Below are 27080 nucleotides of genomic sequence, written 5' to 3' on the forward strand. Positions count from 1 at the left end.
CAGAGGTGGAGGGAGGGAATTCCAGAGCTTCGGGCCTAGGCAGCTGAAGACAAAGCCAGTGATACACAAGAGGCCAGAACTATCTTGGAGGGCTGGCGATGACAAAGTTAGGGAGGGGCAAGGCCGTGGAGGGATTTGAAAACATGAATGAGCAATTTTAAAAAAAGATCAAGATGCTGCTTGACCAGAAACCAATCTAAGTCAGCAAGCAGGGGGTAAATGGGTGAACAGGACTTATGCAAGTTAAGACACGAGCAGAGTTTTGGAAGCTTCAAGTTTAGAAAGTACACTGTGAGGCATCATCCGGGAGTGGAAACAGATTTGAGGATTGAAACCCCTAACTCAGTAAATAAATGATTTAATTATTTTCTAGTTTTTTTTTTAAGAACTCAAAAGAGGCCAGTAAGGATTTTGTGAACAATCTCTCAATGAAGGCGAAACTTGTAAAAGCACCAAAAGTTTAAAAAATAAATCTGCAATTAACACCCTCTTGGCCAACACCACAATAGTTGAGATTCCTACACATTAAGCAGGAGTGCTTTTAATGTACATATTTGGGAATTTCATGAGCCAAGTGGCCTCTTTCTGTGCCTTAAACTTACTATGATTCTACAATTCTATGGCTGAATCTACAATCGGAAGTGTGTATAAGCTGTATACCATTCCAATGAAAATCAGTTCAATCCCTTTCAAGTTAAATCTCTGGAAAGCCAAACTAGAGGTAAACAGATTCTACTGTGAAAACTGAGCCACAATCTACAACTTCAGGGGATAAGAAAATGTAAAAAATATTTCATGATTACCAAAAATTATTCATTCACAGGGTACTGACTGTTTAATTTACCTCCTCTGAGATGCTCCATCTTATGGGTTTTGACGGGGCAGAGGGCCACATTATGATTTTTGCTCCGCCCAGGGGGCCGGTGAGCAAATTTCAAAAGACAAAGGCATTAAAAACTTATCTTAAGAACAAATGTGCATCATTGTGAAGAAGCTTTAAACAAGATGACTAATTTATTGACTTACTTTCTCGTCACTATATTGAAAACTGATTTAGAGATACACTTTCATTAATTAGTCAGTCAATCTGTGCCCGCACACTTGATGTGGCGATGCAGAGTATTCTGGATAGACACCCATCTTTCAGGAGTGAGATCGCTCTCAGTCTATCCATGCTCCCCGCTGTTCTGTTCACGCACCCCCTCCCCCTGACAGTTCACTGAGTGGGTGCACTCAGCACAGAAGCTTTGTGGTTTGTCAGCTAGTTTAAAATTGCTCTCGGTTTCACAGATGACAGCTGCTGAAGCATGAACGCACTTCAACATTGGACAGATATGGGGTTTTTCCGGTGGGCTTTTAAAAAAAAGTCAGAAAGCCCAAATCTGTCCAATGTTGGGAAACACATTCCTGCTTCAGCAGCTGTCATCTGTGAAACGGAGAGCACGATGTTTTTAAAAAGGCCACTCTGCAGGAAGACAAAGGGAAATTTCCCATCTCCACTCATGGAGCACTTGCCATGAGGAACAGCCGCGGGCTAGATCCTGGCCCGCGAGCTGTATGTCGGACAATCCTTTTGTGACTAAAAATAAAATTCCCTCCGTCATTAATGATTGCTTGTCTGACACCCATTCCTGGAACAGCCTCAATTTTATTTTCCAGTTAAACACTGAGATCGATATTTTCCACCCTGCCACAAACTCTGTACCTCAACAGTTCCATCCACCTTCCCCAGCCATTGCCTCAACATGACGCAAGCGGTTTGTGACCTCTGCATCCCATCAGATTTCAAACTAGGTTTTCAACACCCATATCCTCTCCATAGCAACAATCGCCTACTTCCACTTCTACCATTTCCTGAAACCACCCCACCTCAGCCAATCTGCTGTTGAAACTCTTAGCCACGCCCATCATCTCCAGACTTGACTGTTGCAATGCTCCCAGACTGGCCTCCTATCCAATACATTGCTGCACGTATCCCAACAGGATATTCCTACCATCAGTGCTTGCTGACTTATATTGGCTCCCACTCCATCAATGCCTTGCATTTAAAATTCTCACCCTTATATTTTAATCCCATCATAGCCTCGCCCTTCCACATTGCCATAACCTCTTCTAGCATGCCACCAGAGAACGCAGCATTCCTCCAATCCTGACCCAATATGTACCCCCACTTCCTTGGTCCTCTATCAGCAACGATGACTTCAACTACCTCTGATTGAAATATACAAAGTTAAGGGGCCTGGATAGAGTGGAGATGAAGGATCTATTCACCTTAGTAAAGAGGTCAGTGACAAGGGGGGCATAAATTTATAGTGATTGGTAGAAAAATTAGAAGGGAAATGAAGAAAAATGGTTTCAGCCAGGAGGGTAGTGGGGGTCTGGAACTCTGCTTGAAAGGGTAGTTCAGGCAGAAACCCTCAACTCATTCAGGAGGAGTCTGGATATGCAGCTTAAGTGCCATAACCTGCAGGGCTACAGATCAAATGCTGGGAAGTGAGATTAGAATAGGAGAATCGTTTTTTCAGCTGGCACAGACAAAGGGCCAAGTGGCCTCTTTCTGTGCCTTAAACTTTCCATCATTTTATGATTCTACCTAGGCCCCAAGCCTTTTGCCCCTCTACTCATCTCAGTTTGACCCTCCTTAAACCATAACTGATCTATTAGTTACCCCTCCTACCATCTCCTATAGTTGTCAATTTTTGTCATTTTATACATGCGTTCATGGGATGTGGGCGTCGCTGGCTAGGCCAGCATTTATTGCCCATCCTTAACTGCCCTTGTGAAGGTGGTAGTGAGCTGCCTTCTTGAACTGCTGCAGTTCTTGGGATGTAGGTACACCCACAGTGCTATTAGGAAGGGAGCTCCAGAATTTTAACCCAGCGAGTGCAAGAAGGGCAATATAGTTCCAAGTCAGCATGGTGTGTGGCTTGGAGGGGAATTTGCATGTGGTGGTGTGTCATGCATCTGCTGCCCTTGCCCTTCAAGATGGCAGAGGTCACAGGATTGGAAGGTGCTGTCGGAAGAACTTTGGCAAGTTACTGCAGTGCATCTTTTAGATGGAATGCACTGCTGCCACTGTGCGTCAGTGGTGGAGGAAGTGAATGTTGAAGGTGGTGGGAAGGGTGCCAATAAAGCGGGCTGCTTTGTCCTGTGTGGCATCAAGCTTAGAGTGTTGTTAGAGCTGCACTCGTCCAGGCAAGTGGAGAGCATTCCATCACATTCCTGACTTCTGCCTTGTAAATGGACAGGCATTGGGGAGACAGGAAGGAAGTTACTCACTGCAGAATTCCCAGCTCTGACCTGCTCTTGTAGCCACAGCATTTATGTGGCTGTTCCAATTCAGTTTCTGGTCAATGATGACCCCAGGATGAAGTTGATAATGGGGGATTCAGCGACAGTAATGCCACTGAAGATCAAGATGAGATGGTTGGATTCTCTCATGAAAGTCATTGCCTGGCACAAATGTTACTTGCCACTTATCAGCCCAAGCCTGGATGTCGTCCAGGTCTTGCTGCATTTGGACACAGGTTGCTTCAGTATGAGTTTCAAATGGTGAATACTGTGCAATCAGCGAACATCCCACTTCTGACCTTATGATGGAGGGAAGGTCATTGGTGAAGCAGCTGAAAATTGTTGGGCCTAGGACACTACCCTGAGGAACTCCTGCAGTGATGTCCTGGGACTGAGATGATTGACCAACAACTACAACCATCTTCCTTTGCGCCAGATACGAATCCAACAAGCGGAGAGCTATCCCCCAATTCCCATTAACTTCAGTTTTGCCAAGGCTCCTAGATGCTTTATTTTTTTTTATTCATTCATGGCATGTGGGCGTCACTGGCCAGGCCAGCATTTATTGCCCATCCCTAATTGCCCTTGAGAAGGTGGTGAGCTGCCTTCTTGAACCACTGCAGTCCATTTGGGGTAGGTATACCCACAGTGCTGTTAGGAAGGGAGTTCCAGGATTTTGACCCAGCAACAGTGAAGGAACAGCGATAGAGCTCCAAATCAGGATGGTGTGAGACTTGGAGGAGAACTTGCAGGTAGTGGTGTTCCCATGTATTTGCTGCCCTTGTCCTTCTAGTTGGTAGAGGTCACGGGTTTGGAAGGTGCTGTCTAAGGAGCCTTGGTGCGTTGCTGCAGTGCATCTTATAGATGGTACATACTGCTGCCACTGTGTCAGTGGTGGAGGGAGTGAATGTCTGTAGATGGGGTGCCAATCAAGCGGGCTGCTTTGTCCTGGATGGTATCGAGCTGGAGTGCTGCAGGAGCTGCACCCATCCAGGCAAGTGGAGAGTATTCCATCTTGACTTGTGCCTTGTAGATGGTGGACAGGCTTTGGGGAGTCAGGAGGTGAGTTACTCGCCTCAGGATTCCTAGCCTCTGACCGGCTCTTGTAGCCATGGTATTTATATGGCTACTCCAGTTCAGTTTCTGATCAAGTGCTGCTTTGTCTTTTGCACTGATGTGCTGGGCTCCCCAGAGGATGGGGATATTCATGGACCCTCCTTCTCCAGTTAGTTAATTGTCCGCCACCATTCACGACTGAATGTGGTAGGACTACAAAGCTTAGATCTCATCTGTTGGTTGTAGGATCGCTTAGCCATGTCTACTGCATGCTGCTTCTGCTGTTTGGCTTGCAAGTGGTCCTGTGTTGTAACTTTCCCAAGCTGATACCTCAGTGTTCGGTATGCCTGGTGCTGCTCCTGGCATGCCCTCGCCACTTCATTGAACCAGGGTCGGTCCTTGGCTCGATGGTAATGGTAGAGTAGTGGATATGCTGGGCCATGAGGTTACAGATTGTGGTGGAGTACAACTCTGCTGCTGCTGATAGCCCATAGCGCCTCATGGATGACCAGTTTCGAGTTGCTAGATCTGTTCCAAATCTATCCCATTTAGCACAATGGTGGGTTCCCTCAATGTGAAGATGGGACTTCCTCTCAACAAGGACTGTGTGGTGGTCACTCTGAACAATACGGTCATGGACAGATGCATCTGCGACAGGTAGGTTGGCAAGGACGAGGTCAACTAGGTTTTTCTCTCTTGTTGGTTCCCTCAACACCTGCTGCAGACGCAGTCCAGCAGCGATGTCCTTTAAGACTTGGCCAGCTTGGTCAATAGTGGTGCTACCAAGCCACTCTTGGTGATGGACATTGAAGTCCCCCACCCAGAGTACATTTTGTGCCCTTGCTGCCCTCAGTGCTTCTTCCAATTGGTGCTCAACATCGAGAAGCAATTAATTATCAGTGTTGGGGGGTGGCAGTAGGTGATCAGCAGGTGGTTTCCTTGCCCATGTTTGACCTGATGCTTAAGACATCATGGGGTCCGGAGTCAATGTTGAGGACTCTCAGGGCAACTCCCTCCTGACTGTATACCACTGTGCCGCCACCTATGGTGGATCTGTCCTGCCAGTGAGACAAGACATACCCAGGGATGGTGAGATTTGGATCATTGTCTGCAAGGTATGATTCAGTGAGTATGACTGACAGGCTGTTACTTGACTAGTCTGTGGGACAGCTCTCCCAATTTTGGCACAAGTCCCCAGATGTTAGTAAGGAGGACTTTGCAGGCTCAACAGGGCTGGGTTTGCCGCTGTCGTTTGATGCCGAGGTTGATGCTGGATGGTCCGTCCGGTTCCATTCTTTATTGACTTTGTAGCGGTTTGATACACCAGAGTGGTTTGCTAGGCCATTTCAGAGGGCAGTGAAGAGTCAACCCCCACATTGCTATGGGTCTGGAGTCACATGTAGGTCAGACCCAGTAAGGATGGTAGATTTCCTTCCCTAAAGGACCTTAGGTGAACCAAACGGGTTTTTACAACAATGCTTCTATGAAGCATCTTGGAATATTTTTCTATGTTAAAAGTGTCATAAAAATCTAAATTATCACTTGAGGGTTTGATTAAATATTTTCCTCCTACTCCAAAGCAAGGATCAATACTGTACCAAACCCTTCTTTCCTACAAGCATGAACTTGACCTCAAAATGCACAATACTAGATAATGTAGCATACTCAGAGACTTAACATAACATCCAAATAATTAGTTTAATGACTTGAACTGACAAGTCGCTTGTTGCTCTCCAAGCCTTTAGATAGCAGAAAAAACCATCACTGGACAATTTGACTGAACAGTAGCAGAAAAACACTTGATTACATAGTATAACTACATCCCCTTGGGTACATAAATAATTTCAAGAACATGACACACTAACACTTGGCAATGCGAAAACTGGACTAATGTGAGCCATTTAACATTTTTTTTAAAATGTGAAATTATATCTAACCATTGTGGAATAGTCAACATTTGTCCATCTTAACACTGATTCTGCAACAATTATACAGGGAAGAACTAAAAAGCTGCACCAAGCTACATGAAATATACCTCTCAGCTTTTGAATTTCAATTGGAATGCAAAATTCAATAGTTATCTTCAACTGTTGAACAAACTTAAAGGATAGTTTCCCGAATTTCAACCTAGACTATGGACAAATGTTCTTGTACTTGATGGCAGACACCACCTTTACTTTAAAAGTAACTTCAGGATAAAGCAAACAGCTTGTGTTATGTGGTTTCAATATCCTTTACAATTATTGCATAACAAGGATGCACCAATTCTAGAGTGTGAAGGGCTTTGAATATGGTTTAGTGGCTGCAAGTATAATTCAGCTGTACTATTTGCATCAACTTTACTTTTAAAAAAATTAATGGCAAAAAATATAAACTTTAAATAGGAACAGAACTTCCAATCCAACATACATTGTACATATCACCCCAATGTCGCACAAAGACTCACTAGTGTAAGACAATGAGGACCTGAGATTTTAATAAGCTTCCATGTCTGAAATACTTACATATTAACAAAAGAACTTTACCTTCACTCCATGACCAACATCATCCAACACCGTATAGTCTATTGGCTTTCGAATGTATCTGACTGGTCTTTCAACACTGGCTGGTGCTATGATTTTGTGAGTTCTTGATGTATTCTTGTTGGTAGTCAGAATACCTATCTCACGACGAGCCACTTTTTCTTTATGGATGTCCACAGTCTAGTTGGAGAGAGTAAAGTTAGTTTTTCAGAATTTACAATGGAACGAACAGACATGTTTTGAGAAATATGAACATTTTTCTCCTCTTCCTCCTCTCCACTTTCACTCTCCTCCTTCCCAGTTGCTGAATAGCAATCTTAAAACTATTGAAGAAAAATTCTTAACTTGTACCAGCCTTAAGCCATGAAAGATGAAGTTATTAACTGTCTAGCGATCTCAATACTCATTCAATATGTATGGAAAATTTGGCAGTTTAGTTTTAATTGAATGTTAAGCTGAGATCAAGCAACATTAACCCAAAAAGAGGAAATCAAATCCACTGCATGTAACAAAAGCTGGACGCCTAAAAAACTGCTGGTACAGAAAACCAAATGGACAACATTCTGTGACAAGAAATTTAAATCCAAGTATATTTAATATTTTCACATGAAGTTCGGTTTCACTGCTAGCCACCAACTTTGCAGAAGCCAAATATACTTCAGAAAAAGGTCCAAGTACACATTTTGAAATGAAACATGCAGTCGGCATACATGCAGTAAGCATGACATTTGTTTACAGTGCATAATAAACGTCTCAATCTGCAATTTGACCCTTGTCGTAAGAAAATTTAAAAGGCAAATCAAATTTATACTAGCACATCACAGTTCAGGGAATGACAACTGAATTCTACTCCTGGTTATTAAAAGTAAAATTTACTTATCAAATTGAATTATCCAGCAATATGAATTAAGCAATTTTGAAGACCATAGAATATTTTTTAATTACACAACTTCCATTCAAATTAAGCAAATTCAAATCAAAACTTGTTAAATGAACTTCCTTAGACTGAGCAACTTCTATTTCATTCTAGCCCTGAAGAAAGTATTCTATTGTTCCTATAGAAGATACAAGAACATTTCCTTCATCCACTCAACAGCATCTACTGATTTAATCTAATGAGTTGAAAAATGGAGATCAAATTTAGAAATGATTTTATGCTAAGTTTGTGAAGACAAATCTAGTATTCACTTATGAATGAGATAAATTCTGCTATCATTTGAATGCCATTCTCTACAAAGTTCTGCTCACCTACTGTCTCTTCCTTTGGAGATTACAAATCTTAGTTCATAAACATTATTCCAGCCTATGTCTACCCATCATCTTGACTAGGAGTTCCCAAACTGTTACATCTCTGGAAGGTATGCGGTGGGGGAGGGATCACGTGAGGGGATGTATGTTAATACAAAGAACAAGGCAGTAGAACAGGGTAGCGATACAGCTAATGATAAAAAAGTATAACAGGAAGGGGCAGAGTGTACAAACTTAGTGCACAAGCAGATAAGGTCAGAGTATGGAAGAACAATAAAAAAAGACAGAATTAAAAGCTCTGTATCCGAATACATGCAGCATTCGTAACAAAACTGATGAAACGATATTACAAATATAAATAAATATAATCTGACAGCCATTACAGAGACGTGGTTGCAAGGTGATCAAGGCTGGGACCTGAATATTCAAGAATATGACATTTTGGAAGGACAGGAAGAAAAAAGGAAAAGGTGGTGGGGTAGCTCTGTTATCAAAGGATGACATTAGTACAGTAGTGAGAACTAACTATGGTTCAGAAAAGCAAGATGTAGAATCCATTTGGGTGGAGTTAAGAAATAGCAAGTGAAAGACGACACTTGTGGGAGTATTTGTATGCCCCTTAACAGTAGCTACACTGTAGGGCAGAGTATACAAGAAATAAAGGGGAACTGTAAGAAAGGTACTGCAGTAACGGTGGGTGATTTTAATCTTCCTATAAATTGGACAAATCAAGTTGGCAAAGGTTGCCTTGAAGACGAGTTCATAGAATGTATTCTGGACAATTTCTTGGATCAATATAATCCAAAACCAAACGAGGGAGCAGTCTATTTTCAACCTGGTATTGTGTAATGAGAAAGGATTAAGTAATACCTCATAGTAAAAGCAGTGATCACATGAATTTCACATTCATTTTTGAGAGAGAGAAATGTGGGTCTAAGACTAGTGTCGTAAACTTAAATAAAAGGCAATTATAAGGGTAAGAAGACAGTTGACTCAAGTGTATAGGCAGATATTGGAGATATTTCATAATTCAAAAATATATTTCATTAAGACAGAGAATGATGCACCACCCGTGGCTAACAAAGGAAGTTAAGAATAGCATCAAATTGAAAGAAAGCAGATGTAATTCTGCAAAGAGTGGTAGGTCAGAAGTTTGGACAGATTTTAGAAAACAGCAAAGACAAAAATTGAGAAATTAGAGTATGAGAAAGCTAGCTAGAACTATACAGACAATAAGAGTTTCTACAAGTATATAAAAATGATGAGTAGTTAAAGTGAGCATTGGTCCCTTAGAGGAATTAATGGGAAACAAGGAAATGGTGGAATTTTGTATTAGCCTCCACTGTCGAAGACACACAAAACATGGCAACAGGTGAAAAGCAAGGAGGAAAAAGGGAGAAACTTAAAACCATCACATCAGTAGGAAAAAAGGTACTGGGAAAACTGTTGGAACGAAGGCTGATCAGCCCCCTAGACCTGATGGCCTGCATCCTAGAGTCTGAAAAGAAATGGCTGCAGAGATAATGAATGCATTGGTTGCAATCTTCCAAAGTTCCATGGATTCTGGACAGCTTCCAGTGGTTTGGAAATTGCAACACCTCTATTCAAGAAGGGAGGGAGATAGAAAGCATGAAACTATAGGCCAGTCAAACATCCGCCATAGGGAAAATGCTTGAATCCATTATTGAGGTAATAACAGGTCATTTAGAAAATTATAATACAATCAGGCAGATTCAATATGGTTTTGTGAAAGGGAAAACTTGTTGGACTAATTTATTAGAGCTCTTTGTGGAAGTAACTAGCAGGGGGGTAATGGGGAACCTGCAGATGCGGTGTACTTGGATTTCCAAAAGGAATTCGATAAGGTGCCATATGAAACAGGTACTACACAAGCTAAGAGCTCATGGCGTTGGGGGTAACATTAGCATGGATAGAGGATTGGTTAGCCAACAGGAAGCAGAGAGTTGGGATAATTGGTCATTTTTGGGTTGGCAAGCTGAAACTAGTGGAGTGTCAGAGATCCGTGCGGGGGCCTCAATTATTTACAAATTAATATTAACGTTTTGAAAGTAGGGACTTGAGGGTATGGTAGCTAAATTTGTTGATGACACAAAGATAGGTAGGAGTGTAAGTTATGAAGAGGACAAGTCTGAATGGGACACAGTCTGCAAAGAAATACTGATAGATTTTTAGCCGCTCACTTAACCTGACAGATGGAGTATAATGTGGGAGAATGGGAGCTTGCCCACTTTGGCAGCAAGAATAGAAAAACAGATTTAAAAAGAGACACTGCAGAAATTTTGGCAGAGAAGGATCTGGGTGTCCTGGTGCATGATTCACAAAAAGATAGCATACAGGTAAGTGATTGGGAAGGCAAAACGGGATGTTGGCCTTCATTGCATTGTATGAAATTATGGATTTGTTGCTACAGCTGTACAGGACCCCAGTGAGACCACATCCGGAATACTTGGTACAGTTTTGGTCTCCATACTTAAGGATATAAGTACATTGGAAGTTCAGAGAAGGTTCACTCGGCTTATTCTTGGGATGGAGCGGTTGTCTTATGAGGAACGGATGAGCAGCTTAGGCCTATATGCATTGGAGTTTAGAGGAATGAGAGGTGATCTTACTGAAACAAGATTAGATTAGATTAGAGATACAGCACTGAAACAGGCCCTTCGGCCCACCGAGTCTGTGCCGAACATCAACCACCCATTTTTACCAATCCTACACTAACCCCATATTCCTACCAAACATCCCCACCTGTCCCTATATTTCCCTACCACCTACCTATACTAGTGACAATTTATAATGGCCAATTTACCCATCAACCTGCAAGTCTTTTGGCTTGTGGGAGGAAACCGGAGCACCCGGAGAAAACCCATGCAGACACGGAGAACTTGCAAACTCCACACAGGCAGTACCCGGAATCGAACCCAGGTCCCTGGAGCTGTGAGGCTGCGGTGCTAACCACTGCGCCACTGCACTGAGGGGACTTGACAGGCTGGATGCTGGGAGATGTTTCCCCTTATGGTGGGTACAGTTTTAAAAATAAGGGGTCTCCCATTTAATGCAAATATGAGGAATTTCTTCTCAGTAGGTCATTAATCTTTGTAATACTCTTCCCGAGAGAGCAGTGGAGGCTGAGTCATTGAATCTATTAAAGGCCTCTACAAGGGAGTCGAGGTTTATGGAAGGCAGACAGAAAAGTGGAGTTAAGGCCACAATCAGATCAGCTATGATTTTATTGAATGGTGGAGCAGGCGCAAGGGGCAAAATGGCTTACTCCGGCTCCTATTTATGATTTTATCAACTAGTGGTGATTTTAGTTATTTCAATTATTTATTGCATTTTTGTAGCACGGTACTCAGACGAAGTTTGAAAGCTCTGTGGGAGCTTGCTGTATAAAAGCAGTAATTATACTTCACGATGCATCAATGAAAACAAAGATGGAGTATGATGTAGAGAGCCCTCACCTCCAATCACCATGCTCTACACCGTGGTTTCAGTTGCCCAGCAACTGTCCAGTCTAACTGAGCTCAAAACTAAGTCAGGTTATTTTCCCCTGTTGTACACGTTGCACTATACCTAAAACAAAAACAAAGTGCTGGAAATGCTCAGCAGATATGGCAGCATCTGTGGAGAGAGAAGCGGAGTTAAAGTTTCTGGTCAGTGACCTTTCATCAGAACTGGCAAAGGTTAGAAATGCAATAGGTTTTAAGCAAATAAAGTGGGGATGGGGGAAGAGAACAAAAAATGGAAGATGTGTGATATGACAGAGGGACAAAGAGATTAACTGACAAGGTGGTCATGGGGCGAAGGCAAAGAGAAGGTGCTAATGATGTGGTGAAAGACAAAGCATTAGTGCAGAAAGTGTTAATTACAGAGTAATGAACAGCCCCATATCTGCTGAGACATACTGAAAAATGGAAAGATGGCTAAAGACAAGTAATGTTAAGAACACAGGGTACCAGTGGTCATGAATGAAGTAATGAAATCTGTATTGCCAGTACCAACGCACTTGCCACAAAACAATCAAATCACTGGTGATGTGATGACAACTGACATGCAAATCTCAGCCTGTCAAGCAAAATGCCAACACTAGACAAGACAAGATCGATGCAAAGGGATATAAATAAGACAAAGTACATCAAAATGGGATTTACTTAGACACATGCATTGAACACCCTCAGCCAGTGTGTATGTGGTGATATCCTGTCAAATAAAAGCCTAAAACCATTGCTTCTACACTGACACTTGGAAACAAAATGTAAACACAAGGACAAATGTCCAAAATATTTCAAGCAGATGGGGGTGAAGCTAATGGGGAGTTTTGTGCTCTTCTGCAGACAATATTAAGGCCCTTAAAGCCTCATGCTCAGTTGTGAAGTCAGAAAAACCTCACCATAGCACAGGAACGAATACCAACTGCAGCTGCAGACATGGTAAGCACTATGCTTGGACTGAAGACACAAATTAATTCAGCTAGTGTCAGTATCAAAAAACATCAATATGTTGAATTAATGACATGGTCAACGATGTCCCAATGCGAGAGTGAACCGTGTCGTTAGCTGTCATACAAATCCACAGATGTGGCAGGCTTTGCTCACCTTCTGGTGCACATGCAGCACATTTGCATGGGTTACAACACAGGACATTTTGTTTGGTCAGTCACTGCCTACCAGAACAGTAGCTGAAGTAACTTTTCTGATAGCATGACAGCTTCATAACTCAACATGATTGACCACATGCTATGTATTGGCATCTGCAGCGATGGAGTAAAGTCAATATCTCGCAGCCACAGTGGAGTAGTGACACCTATCTGTAATTACTGCAATGCAATGTGGGTGGATTGCAGTATACACCAGGGAAGCACTCGCTGCCAAAAGCATACCCATCAACATGAAGGAGATGCAGCACAATACTGTGAAGATGCTAAACTTTATAGGAGCTCATCCCTTCAATTTCAGAATTCTGTCCACTTGATGCAGAGAGATGGAAAACAAACGTGTCAAATGCAGTGTTCCAGACAGAGTTTGATAGCTGTCTTTTGTCAAGGTCTAGGCACATTTCTGAAATTCAGAGGTCAAGTCATTCTTCAGAGCATCCATTTCCACTCACTGGCCGCACAAAATGGTGTGGCCTTCTCCACTGGGCTACTTGTTTGATTCTGTCTGCTGAATCAATCTATCAAAAACTAGGACTTCAAGGGTTGAATGTAACCACCTGAAATGTCCAGGGCAAAGTTACCTCAAAGATCTGGAATCTGAAATTCTGGACTCACTTTTGTGGTGGAAAACACTGAAATCTTCCCAAACATTCATGAATTCTTGACAAATGAATTGCACTTGCAGGACAGTGTTACAGGTGACATTAGCAATATCTCACTGAAGTAGCAAGGCAAGTAACAAGTACTTTCCCTCAAGGGAAACAAACAGCTAGGTCCGCTACACTTCCACAAATTTTTCTGCAGTGTCCATGCCAAAGACTTGCTGGTAAAACAGTACCTCCTGGACAATCTCGATTCTGCCATCAGTTGAGATAAGCTCCAACAAAAGCAGTTGGCTGAATTTTGGGTGTAAATGTGAGCAGAGCTCCCCAAATTGTCAGATGGGATTGTGAAGGTTTTATACCATTTGCAACTAATTGTGAAAGTTGATCATTCACTGGAATTAAATCAAAAAGTTATCGCCAGTACCTGTGTGTAGCAAACAACTTTACAACTCAAACTATCACTCCAACATGAGCCTATTCTCGACCGACCAACCAACTTGATTGGTCACATTAATGGCTAGTACAATTAAGCCATCGTTTGAGAGAAAAAATATATTAGCACTTTTTGTACAATGCTAGGGCATTAAAAGGTGTTAAAAATAATAAACTTGTATGCTGGTAGGGTATGCAGTCAGCTGGGAGACCTGGAAGGCCACAAGCAATAAGTAAAGTTTGGGTACTTCTGCTAGAGATCTATGTGCCAGCCCATCTTCCCCAATCAAGCCTTTCTGTTCCCCCTCCATCACATTTTCGGTGACCTTGTCTTGAACCATGTTGGTCCTAACTGCCTAAAATCCTCCAACTGGTCACCTTTCTTTAGAAGCCTCCCAGAAATAAACATCTCCAATTATCCTTCTGTCACAATTATTAAAGCCACATTTCAGTTTCAAAGCTTGCACTCCCTCAGCACTGTGAAGTGGCACCCTGAACTCAATTATGCATTCAAGTCTCTGTAGTAGGGTATGAAACAATAACTTTGGTTCAGATGAAAGCTTTGGTCCAAAGGTAGCACATATGGCATCGTATAAATAGAACATCCAAGTTACTGGAGGGCAATCAAAGTGCTAAATTTTAATTCTATAACTAATTCAGCTGCTAACTGCCAGCAAGTCATGTAACTGTCAAAAACAGGCATTTTCAACAAAATCTATACTTCCCAGTAAGATAATTGTTCAGACATTTGTAAACAGTTCATTCTGTTGAGCCGATAAGCACAACAGGGATAAAAAGATCGTTTTTTTCTGATTAGAAAATATCTTCAGATTAAAAGTTACAAACCTGTCAAGGGGAGGTGATGGTGTAGTGGTACTGTCACTGGGTTAGTAATCCTGAGACCCAGGGCATTGCTCTAGGGACATGGGTTTGAATGCCACCATGGCAGAAGGTGGAATTTGAATTCAATTAATAAAAATCTTGAATTAAAAGCTAGTCTGATGACTGCATGAAACCATTGCCAATTGTTATAAAAACCCATCTGGCTCATTAATGTCCTTCAGTGAAAGATAATCTGCTGTCCATATCTGGTCTGGCCTACATGTGACCCCAGAGCCACAGCAATATGTCAGACTCTTAAATGCCCTCCAAAATGGACTACTCAGTTGTATCTAACCGCTACAAAGTCAGTCAATAAGGAACGAAATCAGATTGACCACCTGGCACCGACCTAAGCACCAGAAACAACAGCATCCCAACCCTGTCGACTATCTGGGGTCTTGTGCCAAAGTTGGGACAGCTGTCCCACAGATAGTCAGACAACAGCCTGACAGTCATACTCACCAAATCATAGCTTGCAGACAGTGTTCCAGACACCATCACAATCCCCAGGTATGTCCTATCCCACCGGCAGGACAAACCCAGCAGAGATGGCAGCACAGTGGTACAGTCTGGAGGGAGTTGCCCTGGGAGTCCTCAACATTGACTCCAGACCCCATGAAGTCTCATGGCATCAGGTCAAACATGGGCAAGGAAATGTCATGATAACCTCCCACCCTCCCTCAGCTGATCAGTACACCTCCATGTTGATCACCACTTGGAGGAAGCAAAGAGTGGCGAGGGCTCAAAATGTACACTGGGTGGGGGACTTAAATGTCCATCACCAAGAGTGGCTTGGTAGCACCACTACTGACCAAGTCCAAAAGGTCATCGCTGAGAGACTGGGTATGCGGCAGGTGGTGAAGGAAAAAAACAAGAGAAAAACCCATTTGACCTCACCCTCCACAATGTGCCTGCCGCAGATGCATCGGTCCATGACATTATTGGTAGCAGCAACCACTGCAGAGTCTGCGGAGACCCGCCATTGTGTTGTCGGGTACTATGAGGTGCTAAGTGGGATAAATATCAAACAGACCTAGCAAAGCAAAACTGGGCATTCATAAAAGGTGCTGTGGGCCATCAGCAGCAACATAACTGAACTCAATTACAATCTGTAAGCTCATTACCCAGCATATCCCCCACTCTACCATCAAGTCAGGGGACCAACCCAATGTGCAGGAGTCCATGCCAGGAGTAGCACCAGGCATCTCAAAAATCAGGTGTCAACCTGGTGAACCTACAACCCAGGACTACTTACATGCCAAACAGTATAAGCAGCATGCGATAGACAGAGCTAAGTGATCCCATAACCAAGGGATCGGATCGAAGCACTGCCACATCCATCCGTGAATGGCAGTGGACAAGTATACAACTGACTGGAGGTGGCGGCTCCATAAATATCCCCATCCTCAATGATGGGGGCGCCCAGCACATCAGTGCGAAAGATAAGGCTGAAGCATTTGCAACAATCTTCAGCCAGAAGTGCTGAGTTGATGATCCATCTCAGCCTCCTCCTGAAGTCCCCAGCATCACAGATGCCAGTCTTCAGCCAGTTCGATTCACAGAGAGATATCAAAAAACAACTGAAGGCACTGGATACACCAAAGGCTATGGGCCCTGACAATATTCCAGCAACAGTACTGAAGACCTGTGCTCCAGAACTTGCCGCACCCCTAGCCAAGCTGTTCCAGTATAGCTACAACATTGGCATCTACCCAGCAATGTAGAAAATTGGTTTATCCTGTACACAAAAAAGTAGGACAACTCCAACCCGGCCAATTATTACCCCATCACTCTACTCTCAATCAGTAAAGTGATGGAAGGTGTCAACAGAGCTATCAAACGGCACTCGCTTAGCAATAACCTGCTCAGTGACGCTCAGTTTGGGTTCCGTCAGGGCCACTCAGCTCCTGACCTCATTGCAGCCTTGGCTCAAACATGGACTAAAAAAAAAAACAGCTGAACTGCAGAGGTAAGGTGAGTGACTGCCCTTGACATCAAGGCAGCATTTGACAGAATACGGCATCAAGGAACCCTACCAAAGCTTGAGTCAACAGGAATCGGGGGGAAAACTCTCTGCTGGTTGGAGTCATACCTAACACAAAAGGGAGATGGTTGTGGTTGTTGGGAGTCAATCATCTCATTCCCAGGACATCACTACAGGAGTTCCTCAGGGTAGCGTCCTAGGCCCAACCATAATCAGCCGCTTCATCAATGACCTTCCTTCAATCATAAGGTCAGAAGTGGGGATGTTTGTTGATGATTGCACAATGTTCAGCACCATTTGCAACTCCTCAGATACTGAAGCAACCTATGCCCACATGGAGCAGGACCTGGACAAGAGCCAGGCTTGGGCTCAGTGGCAAGTAACATTCACGCCACACAACTGCCAGGCAATGACCATCTCAAACGAGAGAATTTAACCATCTCCCCTTGACATTCAATGGCATTACGACTGCTGAATTGTCCGCTAACATCCCGAGGGTTACCATTGGCAACAAACTGAACTGCAGTAGCGATATATATACCTTGGCTACAAGAGCAAGTCAGAAGCTAGAAATCCTGCGACAAGTAACTTATCTCTTCACTCCCCAAAGCCTGTCCACCATCTGCAAGACAAAGTTCAGCAGTGTGATGGAATATTCTCCGCTTGCCTGGATGGGTGCAGCTCAACACCATCCAGGACAAAGTAGCCCACTTGATTGCCTCCCTCCACCACCGACACACAATAGCAGCAGTATGTACCATCTACAAGATGCACTGCAACAATACACCAAAGCTCCTTACACAGCACCTTCCAAAGCCATGACCTTTACCACCTAGAAGGGCAGAAGATGCATGGGACCACCACCACCTGCAGGTTCCCCTCCAAACCACACACCATCCTGATTTGGAACTGGATTGCCATTCCTTCACTGTCAATGGGTCAAAATCCTGGTACTCCGTTCCTAACAGCACTGTTGGTGTACCTATCCCAAATGGACTGCAGCGGTTCAAAACAACAGCTCACCACCACCTTCTCAAAGGCAATTAGGGATGGGCAATAAATGCTGCCCTAGCCAGAGACGCCCACATCCCATGAACAAATTTTTTTAAAAAGCACCATTAGGTCAGCAGATTCAGGAACAAGCAAATCTAACAGTATCAGTACTAAAGTTTCTGATGTGAAAATTTAGATTAAGCTTTCACTGATTACGATCAACTTACCAGCCCCAGATGTAGTTCAGGAAAAAATATAGTTGCGTTTCCACAGAAACCTTCCCCACCCTACACATGGACGGGAAACTGCTCTATTTCAGGTGTGTAAAATTAACTACATGGAACTACAGTAATAATTTCTGTTACTGTGTACATGGGGTGTGATACCAATAATTTGGTGATGTGTTTATTGTCTTTTTAAGTCTGAAAAAAATTCAGTTTTATTTCTGGGCAATGGATACACTGGCACATTACAAACCAAAATACTTCATTCAGGGGCAAAATACTGCAGAAGCCCAAAATCTGAAAAAGGACAGAAAATACTGGAAACACTCAGCAGGTCTGGCTGCATTTGCATTGAGAAAAACAGTTAATATTTCAGGTCAATGACCTTTCATCCGAGCTGAGAAGTAGTTTTATGCCTAATTTTTCGTAGTTCTAATGAAAGGTCATTGACCTGAAATGTTAACTATTTCTCTCTCCAGTTGTTGCCTGAATTGCTGAGTATTTCCAGCAATTTGTCTTACTTTCATAAAGCCCTATCTGGTCTAGCACTGTTGTAAAATCTCAAATGTGCAGAAGTGAGTTTTCATAAATTTGACAGTTTGATATGCTTCAGCAAAGAAAATGGATATTCATCTCACTTGTTAAAAAAACAATGTGGAAGGGTGCAATGAAAATATGAAAAACAAATTTGAAATGTGTATTTATAATGTACAGTTATGACCACTACTCTCCAGCTGGATTTTCTTTGATACAGGTGCTGAAAATTGCCAGCATTTTCAGTTTGGTTGATTGATTTCCCATTTTCTTTAAACTTCAGCATTAGTAATTGCCCCTCCAGACAGAGAAAGCCATCGGTACTACTACAGCACATTAAGTTAGAAATAGCTACATCTTGAGTTGTGATAATTGAAGTTTCATGATTAAGAACTTTTTTGCGCCTTGTGTGGCAGACTGACAGCTGTGGTTTCCACTCTTTCATTCCCCCACCTCCCATTTACGGGGGAGACGGGGGAGACGTCTGCATGACAATATGAAAATACTGTGCATTTCAAAACAAATTTATAACCAGACAAAAGAACAATGCATCACTAACTCAAAGCACATCAACTGAATTCTTAATGCTCAGACTGTAAATGGTAGTATACGTCAACAGTACTCTTAAACAACCCTCTCCCAAAATTCAACTCCTCATATTGGTTCCAATTACTAAAATCCAATATGTACCCAGCTACCAGATAATAAACAAGCGGTTAAAAAAAAAAGCCAAAAATATGCACCACACTTACAAGTCCTGGGACAAACACGTTTTGTGCAACTAACTGTGCCAGACCAACTGCCCAAAAATAAACAAGCAGAACAAACACTAATCGCATCTTCTCTTTATTTAGCAAGATGCAGATTTAAAATGGTTCATAGCAGAGTTAAGCACCAGAGCAATAATCAATGACACTTCAGCCAAAGGCATTTACGTCGGTTTCCTCCCTGCAGTTATTGGGTCCTCTCTCCTGTCATTGAGGATGCTTTCAAACCTTCACCAATGGCCTCTATGGACACTTCATACAGAAGTCAATAACATGAACACTGAATCCTCCCACCATCTACCCCACAGAAGTGCAATGGAGTCAAGATTCAATATGAAGCATTATTTAACAATCTTAAAATTCTGAAGTGAGACACAGCAAAAAATGTATAATGCTGGTAATACCAGAGAAGGCAAACTAGTTTAGAAAAAGAAAATACTGGAGCTAATTTCACTACAGCAGTGAAGGCCAAAATCAGATTTAAGAATTCTTTAAAAACTAAGGGTATTGATCAGTTGAGTAAAAATGGGCCTTTCAATTGTTTGGAGTGTCAGCAACGAGCAGCAAAGTTAGAATTTGACTGAGAAAGGTTAGATAAAAGGTCTTTACACAGTGGGTTGTTGGAGCATGGAATGCTTTACGGCATTCTTTTAATGTATCTTTTAATGGGATAAAGATTTGAAGAGAAAGATGCAAAGCTATGGGGAGAGTCTGGAGTAGTAGGATTACTTTTGCACAGCTCAAGCAAAGATTCAAACAAGACAATGATGAGCCAAATATCCTACTTGCGTCCCAAACCTCTCGAGGACAGATAGCACAAAGTCAGTTCAAACCATCAGAGGTTTTGTACATACTAAGCCAGTCCATGCATTGTAATCTTATGGGCAAGTTAGAAAAACCTAAAGTTGAATACTCAACTGTTAACCAAAATTCTTCACTGTAGTGGATCTTCACTGGTAGGCAGCATGCCCAGTGGCAAGGGCACCCACCAAGTGAACAGTTGTGTTACAGATGATTTAATGCTTCATGCTTTTGACTCAAGTCTTCTGGATGCTGCACTCTTGAGGGGTTAGGTGGTGAACTACTAATTACAGAAGTTTCTAGCCACTGTCCTGTTAGCCACAGTACTCTTTCGACATCACCACCCCACCCAATGTTAACATGGGTGATTGCAATGATGGTGCCACTGAAGATCATGGGACAACAGCAGTCTTGAACAAGAGAAAGCACAATTAACTGATAATTATGCAATGCAAATGTTCCTATAGGGAGCTAGGAAGAAAGTTGAAAAATAGGAACTCAAGGTAGTGATCTCAGGATTACCAGTGCCACATGTTTGTCAGAGTAGAAATAGCAGGATATATCAGATGAATACACGGCTGAAGAGATGGTGTGAAGGGGAGGGTTTTAGATCCCTGGGACATTGGGACCAGGTCTGGGGGAGGTGGGACCAATACAAACTGGACGGATTACACCTGGGAAGATGTCCTAAAGGGAGTATTTGCTTGAGTGGTTGGGGGCGGGTTTAAACTAAAATGGCAGGGGGATGGGAACCACTGCAAGGAGTCAGAGGAGGGGGATCAAAGATAACAAAAGACAGCAAGGGGAATAAGAAAAGAGACAGGCAGAGAAATCAAGGGCCAGAATCAAACAGGGACACGTAACATCAAGACAAGCCTTAAAGGCTTGGTGACTTAAAGCGTGGAGGATTCGCAATAAAGTGGATGAATTAATCACACAAATAGATGTGAACAGTTATGATATAGTGGGGATTACGGAGACATGGCTGCAAGGTGACCAGGGATGGGAAATGAACATCCAGGAATATTCAGTGTTTAGGAAGGACGGACAAAAAGCAAAAGGCGGTGGAGTGGCATTGCTGGTTAAAGAGGAAATTAACGCAATAGTGAGGAAAGATATTAGCTCTAACGACATGGAATCTGTATGGGTAGAGCTGAGAAACAGCAAGGGGCAAGAAACGTTAGTGGGAGTTGTATATAGACCCCCAAACTGTAGTGGTGATGTTGAGAATGGCATTGAACAGGAAATTAGAAACACATGCGATAAAGGAACATCTGTAATTATGGGTGACCTTAATCTGCATATAGATTTGGGAAATCAAATTAGTCACAATACTGTAGAGGAGGAATTCATGGAGTGTATATGGGATGGTTTTCTGGACCAATACATTGAGGAACCAACTAGAGAACAGGTCATCCTAGACTGGGTATTGTGTAATGAGAGAGGAAAAATTGACAATCTAGTTGTGCGAGACCCCTTGGGGATGAGCGACCATAACATGACAGAATTCTTCATCAAGATGGAGAGTGACATAGTTGATTCTGAGACTAGGGTTCTGAATCTTAGTAAAGGAAGCTATGAAGTTATGAGGCACGAGTTGGCTAAGACAGATTGGGAAACATTACTTAAAGGGATGACAGTGGATAGGCAATGGCAAACATTTAAAGAGCGTATGGATGAACTGCATCAATCGTTTATCCCTGTCTGGCGCAAAAAGTAGAACGGGAAAGGTAGCCAAACCATGGCTTATCAGGGAAATTAGAGATAGCATTAGATCCAAGGAAGAGACATATAAATTCGCCAGGAAAAACAGACCTAAGGATTGGCAACAGTTTAGAATTCAACAAAGGAGGACCAAGGGATTGATTAAGAAGGGGAAAATAGAGCATGAGAGCAAGCTTGCGGGCAACATAAAAACTGACTGTAAAAGTTTCTATAGGTACGTGAAGAGAAAAAGATTGGTGAAGACAAATGTAGGTCCCTTAGTCAGAAACAAGGGAATTTATTATGGGGAAGAAATGGCTGACCAACTAAATGCATACTTTGGTTCTGCCTTCACAAAAGGATGACAAATATAATAGAAATCTTGGGGAACACAGGGCTTAGTGAAGAGGAATGGAAAGAAATCAGTATTAGTAGAGAAATGGTGTTGGGGAAATTGATGGGATTGAAGGCCGATAAATCCCCAGGATTTGATGGTCTGCATCCCCGAGTACTTAAGGAAGTGGCCCTAGAAATAGTGGATGCATTGGTGGTCATCTTCCAAGATTCTATAGACTCTGGAACGGTTCCTACAGATTGGAGGGTAGCTAATTACCTCCCTTTTTAAATAGGGGGTTACAAGAGAAAGTAGGGAATTATAGACCAGTCAGCCTGACATCGGTAGTGGGGAAAAATTCTAGAATCCATTATCAAAGATTTTATAGCAGAGCACTTAGAGAACAGTGGTAGAATCGGGCAGAGTCAGCATGGATTTATGAAAGGGAAATCATGGTTGACAAATCGAATAGAATTCTTCGAGGGTTTAATGAGTAGAGTTGATGAGGGGGAGCCAGTCGATGTGGTTTATTTGGACTTTCAGAAGGCTTTCGACAAAGTCCCACATAAGAGATTAACATGTAAAATTGAAGCACATGGGATTGGGGGTTAGCAAACAGGAAACAAAGAGTAGGGATAAATGGGTCTTTTTCTGAATGGCAGGCAGTGGTGCTAGGACCCAAGCTAATCTAAATCAAACATATATTGTGATGAGGGAACTAAATGTAATATCTCCAAATTTGCAGATGACACAAAATTGGGTGGGAGGGTGAGTGGTAAGGATGCAGAGGGGCTTCAGGGTGATTTGGACAAGTTGAGTGAGTGGGCTAATGCATGGCAGATGCAATATAATTTGGATAAATGTGAGGTTATCCACTTTGGTAGCAATATCAGGAAGGCAGATTATCTGAACAGCTATAAACAGAGAGGGGAACACGCAGCAAGACCTGGGTGTTCTCGTACACCAGTCACTGAAGGCAAGCATGCAGGTGCAACAGGCTGTAAAAAAGGCTCAAAAACAAGAAATGCTGGAGTCACTCAGCAGGTCTGGCAGCATCTGTGGAAAGAGAAGCAGAGTTAACGTTTCGGGTCAGTGACCCTTCTTCGGAACCCCGAAGGTTTCAGATTTCCAGCATCCGCAGTATTTTGCTTTTATTTTAGTGTAAAAAAAGGCAAATGTATGTTGGCCTTCATAGCGAGAAGATTCAAGTACAGGAGCAGGGATGTCTTGCTGCAATTATACAGGGCCTTGGTGAGGCCACACCTGGAATATTGTGTGCAGTTTTGGTCTCCTTATCTGAGGAAGGATGATCCTGACAGTGGGGGGAGTCCAGAACCAGGGGTCATAGTTTAAGGATACAGGGTAAACCTTTCAGGACTGAGATGAGGAAAAATTTCTTCACCCAGAGAGAGTGGTCAGCCTGTCGAATTCGCTACCACAGCAGGCAGTTGAGGCCAAAACACTGTTTTCAAGAAGGAGTTAGATATAGCTTTTGGGTCTAAAGGGATCAAAAGGTATGGGGCAAAAGCGGGAACAGGTTACCAAGTTGGATGATCAGCCATGATCATCATGAATGGCGGAGCAGGCTTGAAAGGACGAATGGCCTACTCCTGCTCTATGTTTCTGTTTTTTGCCACTTGTCAGTACATGTTTGGATTTTACCCACATTCAGCTGAAGGCTGCTTTGGACTACAGAGGAGCTGCAACTAGAATTGAAGATTGGAATCATGAGCGAGCAACACCACTCTCGACCATGGCAATGGAAGAAAGCCAAGGAGCTCATATGGTTTTGCAAAGTATATTTCTTCTAGAGTCATAGAGTCGTACAGCATAGAAACAGGCCCTCCGGCCCACCACGTCCATGCCGACCATAATACCCATTTATACTAATCCCACCTGCCTGCATTAATTCCATATCCCTCTATGCCTTGCTCATTCAAGTACCTGTCCAGATGTCTCTTAAATGTCGCTACTGTTCCTGCCTCCACCACCTCCTCAGGCAGCTCATTCCAGATACCCACTATTCTTTGTGAGAAAAATTTATCCCTTTGATCCCCTTTAAAGCTCCTCCCTCTCACCTTAAATCTATGCCCTCTAGTATTCGTCACCCCTACTATGGGAAACAGACTCTGGCTATCTACCCCATCTATGCCTCAATTTTATATACCTCTATCATGTCCCCTCTCAGCCTCCTTCGCTCTAGGGAAAACAGACTCAGCCTATCCAATCTCTCAATAACTCAAGCCCTCCAAACCAGGCAACATCCTTGTGAATCTTTGCTGCACCCTCTCTAGATTAATCACATCTTTCCTGTAGTGCGGCGACCAGAACTGCACAGTACTCCAAATGCAGCCTAACCAACGTTATGTATAACTGTAACATGATGTCCCAACTCTTGTACTCAATGCCTCGGCAGATGAAGGCAAGCATGCCATATGCCTTCTTCACCATCCTGTCAACCTGTGTTGCCACTTTCAGGGGACTATGTACTTGCACCCCAAGGTGTCTCTGCTCAACACTCCCCAGGGCCCTGCCATTCAATGTACATGTCCTGCCCTGGTTTAACTTCCCAAAACACATCACTTCACACTTGTCTGCGTGAAATGCCATTTGCCAATCCCTTGCCCATTTTCCCACTTGATCTATATCCTGTTGTAACCTTAGAAACCTTTTTCACTGTCCACTATAACCACCAATTTTGGTGTCATCTGCAAACTTACTAATCATGCCCCCTACATTCACATCCAAGTCATTAATATATACGACAAACAGAGGGCCCAGCACCGATACCTGCGGCACACCACTGCTCCCTGGCCTCTAATCTGAAAAACAACCCTCCACTACCACCAAGCCAATTTTGTATCCAATTTGCTAGCTCACCCTGGATCCCATGAGTTTGAACCTTCTGGACCAGCCTACCATGTGGGACCATGCCAAAGGTCTTGCTAAAGTCCATGTAGACAACGTCCATCGCCCTTCCCTCGTCAATCCTCTTGGTCACCTCGAAAAACTCTTGACATGATTTCCCACACACAAAGCTATGCTGACTATCCCTAATCAGACCATGCCTTTCCAGATGCATACAAATCCTGTCCCTCAGAATCCCTTCCAATAACTTTCCCACCACTGATGCAAGGCTCACCAGCCTGTAGTTCCCTGGCTTATCCCTGCTGCCCTTCTTAAATAAAGGCACATTAGCTAACCTCCAGTCTTCTGGTACCTCACCAGTGGCCAACGATGATACAAAAATCTCTGCCAGGGCCCCAGCAATCTCCTCCCTTGCTTCCCATAGCATCCTAGGAGACACCTGGTCAGGCCCTGGGGATTTATCCACCTTAATGCGCTTCAAAACCTCCAACACCACCTCCTTTGTAATGTTGATATGCTCCAGGATATTCGCTGTTCCCTCCCTTGAACTCAGCTTTCATGACCTCCTCTCGTAACAGAAAGACCTGGGGGTGCATATACATCAATCTTGGAAGGTGGCAGAACATAGAGTGTGTGGTTGGCATGGCAGATGGGATCTTGGGCTTCATAAAGAAAAATACAGTAGAAACGCAGGGAGGTTACACTGAATCTTTGTAAAGCTCGGGTTAGGCCCCAACTAGAATATTGCGTCCAGTTCTGGTCACCACACTTTACGAAGTGTGTGAGGGCGCAGAGGAGGTTTACTAGTATGATTTCAGGGACGGGGGAATTGTCATTACATTGTAAAAGCTGCGGTTGTTTGCCCTGGAGCAAAGCAGATTGAGGGGAGATTTCAGAGACGTGTACAAGATTGACAGGTTTAGATAAATTAGACAAGGAAAAACTATCCCCCATTCACTGACGGTACAAGGACTAGGGGGATACAGATTGGAGGTTTTGGGCAAGATACACAGGGGGAATGCGAGGAAGAATTTTTCCAACGCAGCAATGACCTGGAACTTGCTGCCCACAAGGGTGCTGGAAGCAAAGAATGACTTCAAAATGAAACTGGATGGGCACTTGAGGGAAATAAACTTGCAGGGCTTCAGGGATCAAACAGGGGAGTGGGAATGACTGGATAGCTCCATGGAGAACTGGCATGGACTTAATGGGCTGAATGGCCTCCTTCTGCCATAAATGAAGGACGCCTGCAGTGATTCATGGCCTCTGAACCATCTTCCAGTGTCAGTTAAGCCAGCTAATGAAGACATTCCTTTGACCCCCAATGATCTGTTTTGTTAGGCCTCCTTGGTGCCACATTCATTTTTCAATACTACCTTGATGCCAAGGGCAGATATTCTCACCTCCCTTGCACCCAGGTCTGGATTAAGGCTGTGATGAAGTCTGCAGCTGAGTGGTTCTGGCAGAACCTAACTGAGCAGTGTTAACTGTTGATGTGACATCAAACTGTGGTTATTAATGACTCTTTCACTTATGTTCTGATCTACTGGTTAAAAGGGACCATGTTTCTCTATCTATAGCCTGCTGCTTTTGGTGATTAGACTTTTGTTGGTTGAGGCCTAGAGTATAAGAGGGTATTAAGATACAAGAGGAGATTGATGAAGATGCTGCCAGGAATGAATAATTTTAGCTATGAAGATTGAATAGGCTAAGGTGTTTCTTTGGAAAAGAGACTGAGGGGAGATTTACTTCAGGTGTATAAAATCATGAGGGGCCTAGACAGAGTGGATTGGAAGGACCTATTTGTTAGAAGTCAATAACCAGGGGGCATAGATTTAAAACTAATTGATAGGATTAGAAAAGGAGTTGGGGCAATTTTTCACCCAGGGGATGTGTGGGAGCCTAGAACTCTGCCTGGGTGGTAGAAACCCTCAATGCATTTTTAAAAACATGAATATGCATTTTAGGTGCCATAACTTGGAGGGCTACAGACCAATAGACTGAATAGCCTCCTTCTGTGTGATAAAAAAATTTTTTAAAGCATGTCCGGTGCAGTTTCTGGCATGATGTTCAACAGTCCAGCTGGTGGCTAATAGTCAGGTTAGAGTTGCCCTTTATTTTGTGAAGACTGCATACCTGAACAGATGCAATGCATCATTGCTATAC

At 43.1% G+C, this 27080-nt stretch overlaps 1 protein-coding gene across 12 annotated transcripts in view; it reads right to left on the reverse strand.

Annotated features, from left to right (window-relative positions):
* The window catches only part of abi1a (abl-interactor 1a), a 117421-nt gene that overhangs the window by 46099 nt on the left and 44242 nt on the right, over window positions 1–27080 (reverse strand). For all 12 annotated transcript variants that reach the window (XM_068013995.1, XM_068013956.1, XM_068014012.1 and 9 more), the window contains one exon: window positions 6873–7049. In XM_068013995.1, the coding sequence (XP_067870096.1) occupies window positions 6873–7049 (177 nt within the window). The remainder of the gene's footprint in view (window positions 1–6872; window positions 7050–27080) is intronic.

This window comes from Heterodontus francisci, chromosome 2 (assembly GCF_036365525.1).
Source record: "Heterodontus francisci isolate sHetFra1 chromosome 2, sHetFra1.hap1, whole genome shotgun sequence".
Lineage (NCBI taxonomy): Eukaryota > Metazoa > Chordata > Chondrichthyes > Heterodontiformes > Heterodontidae > Heterodontus > Heterodontus francisci.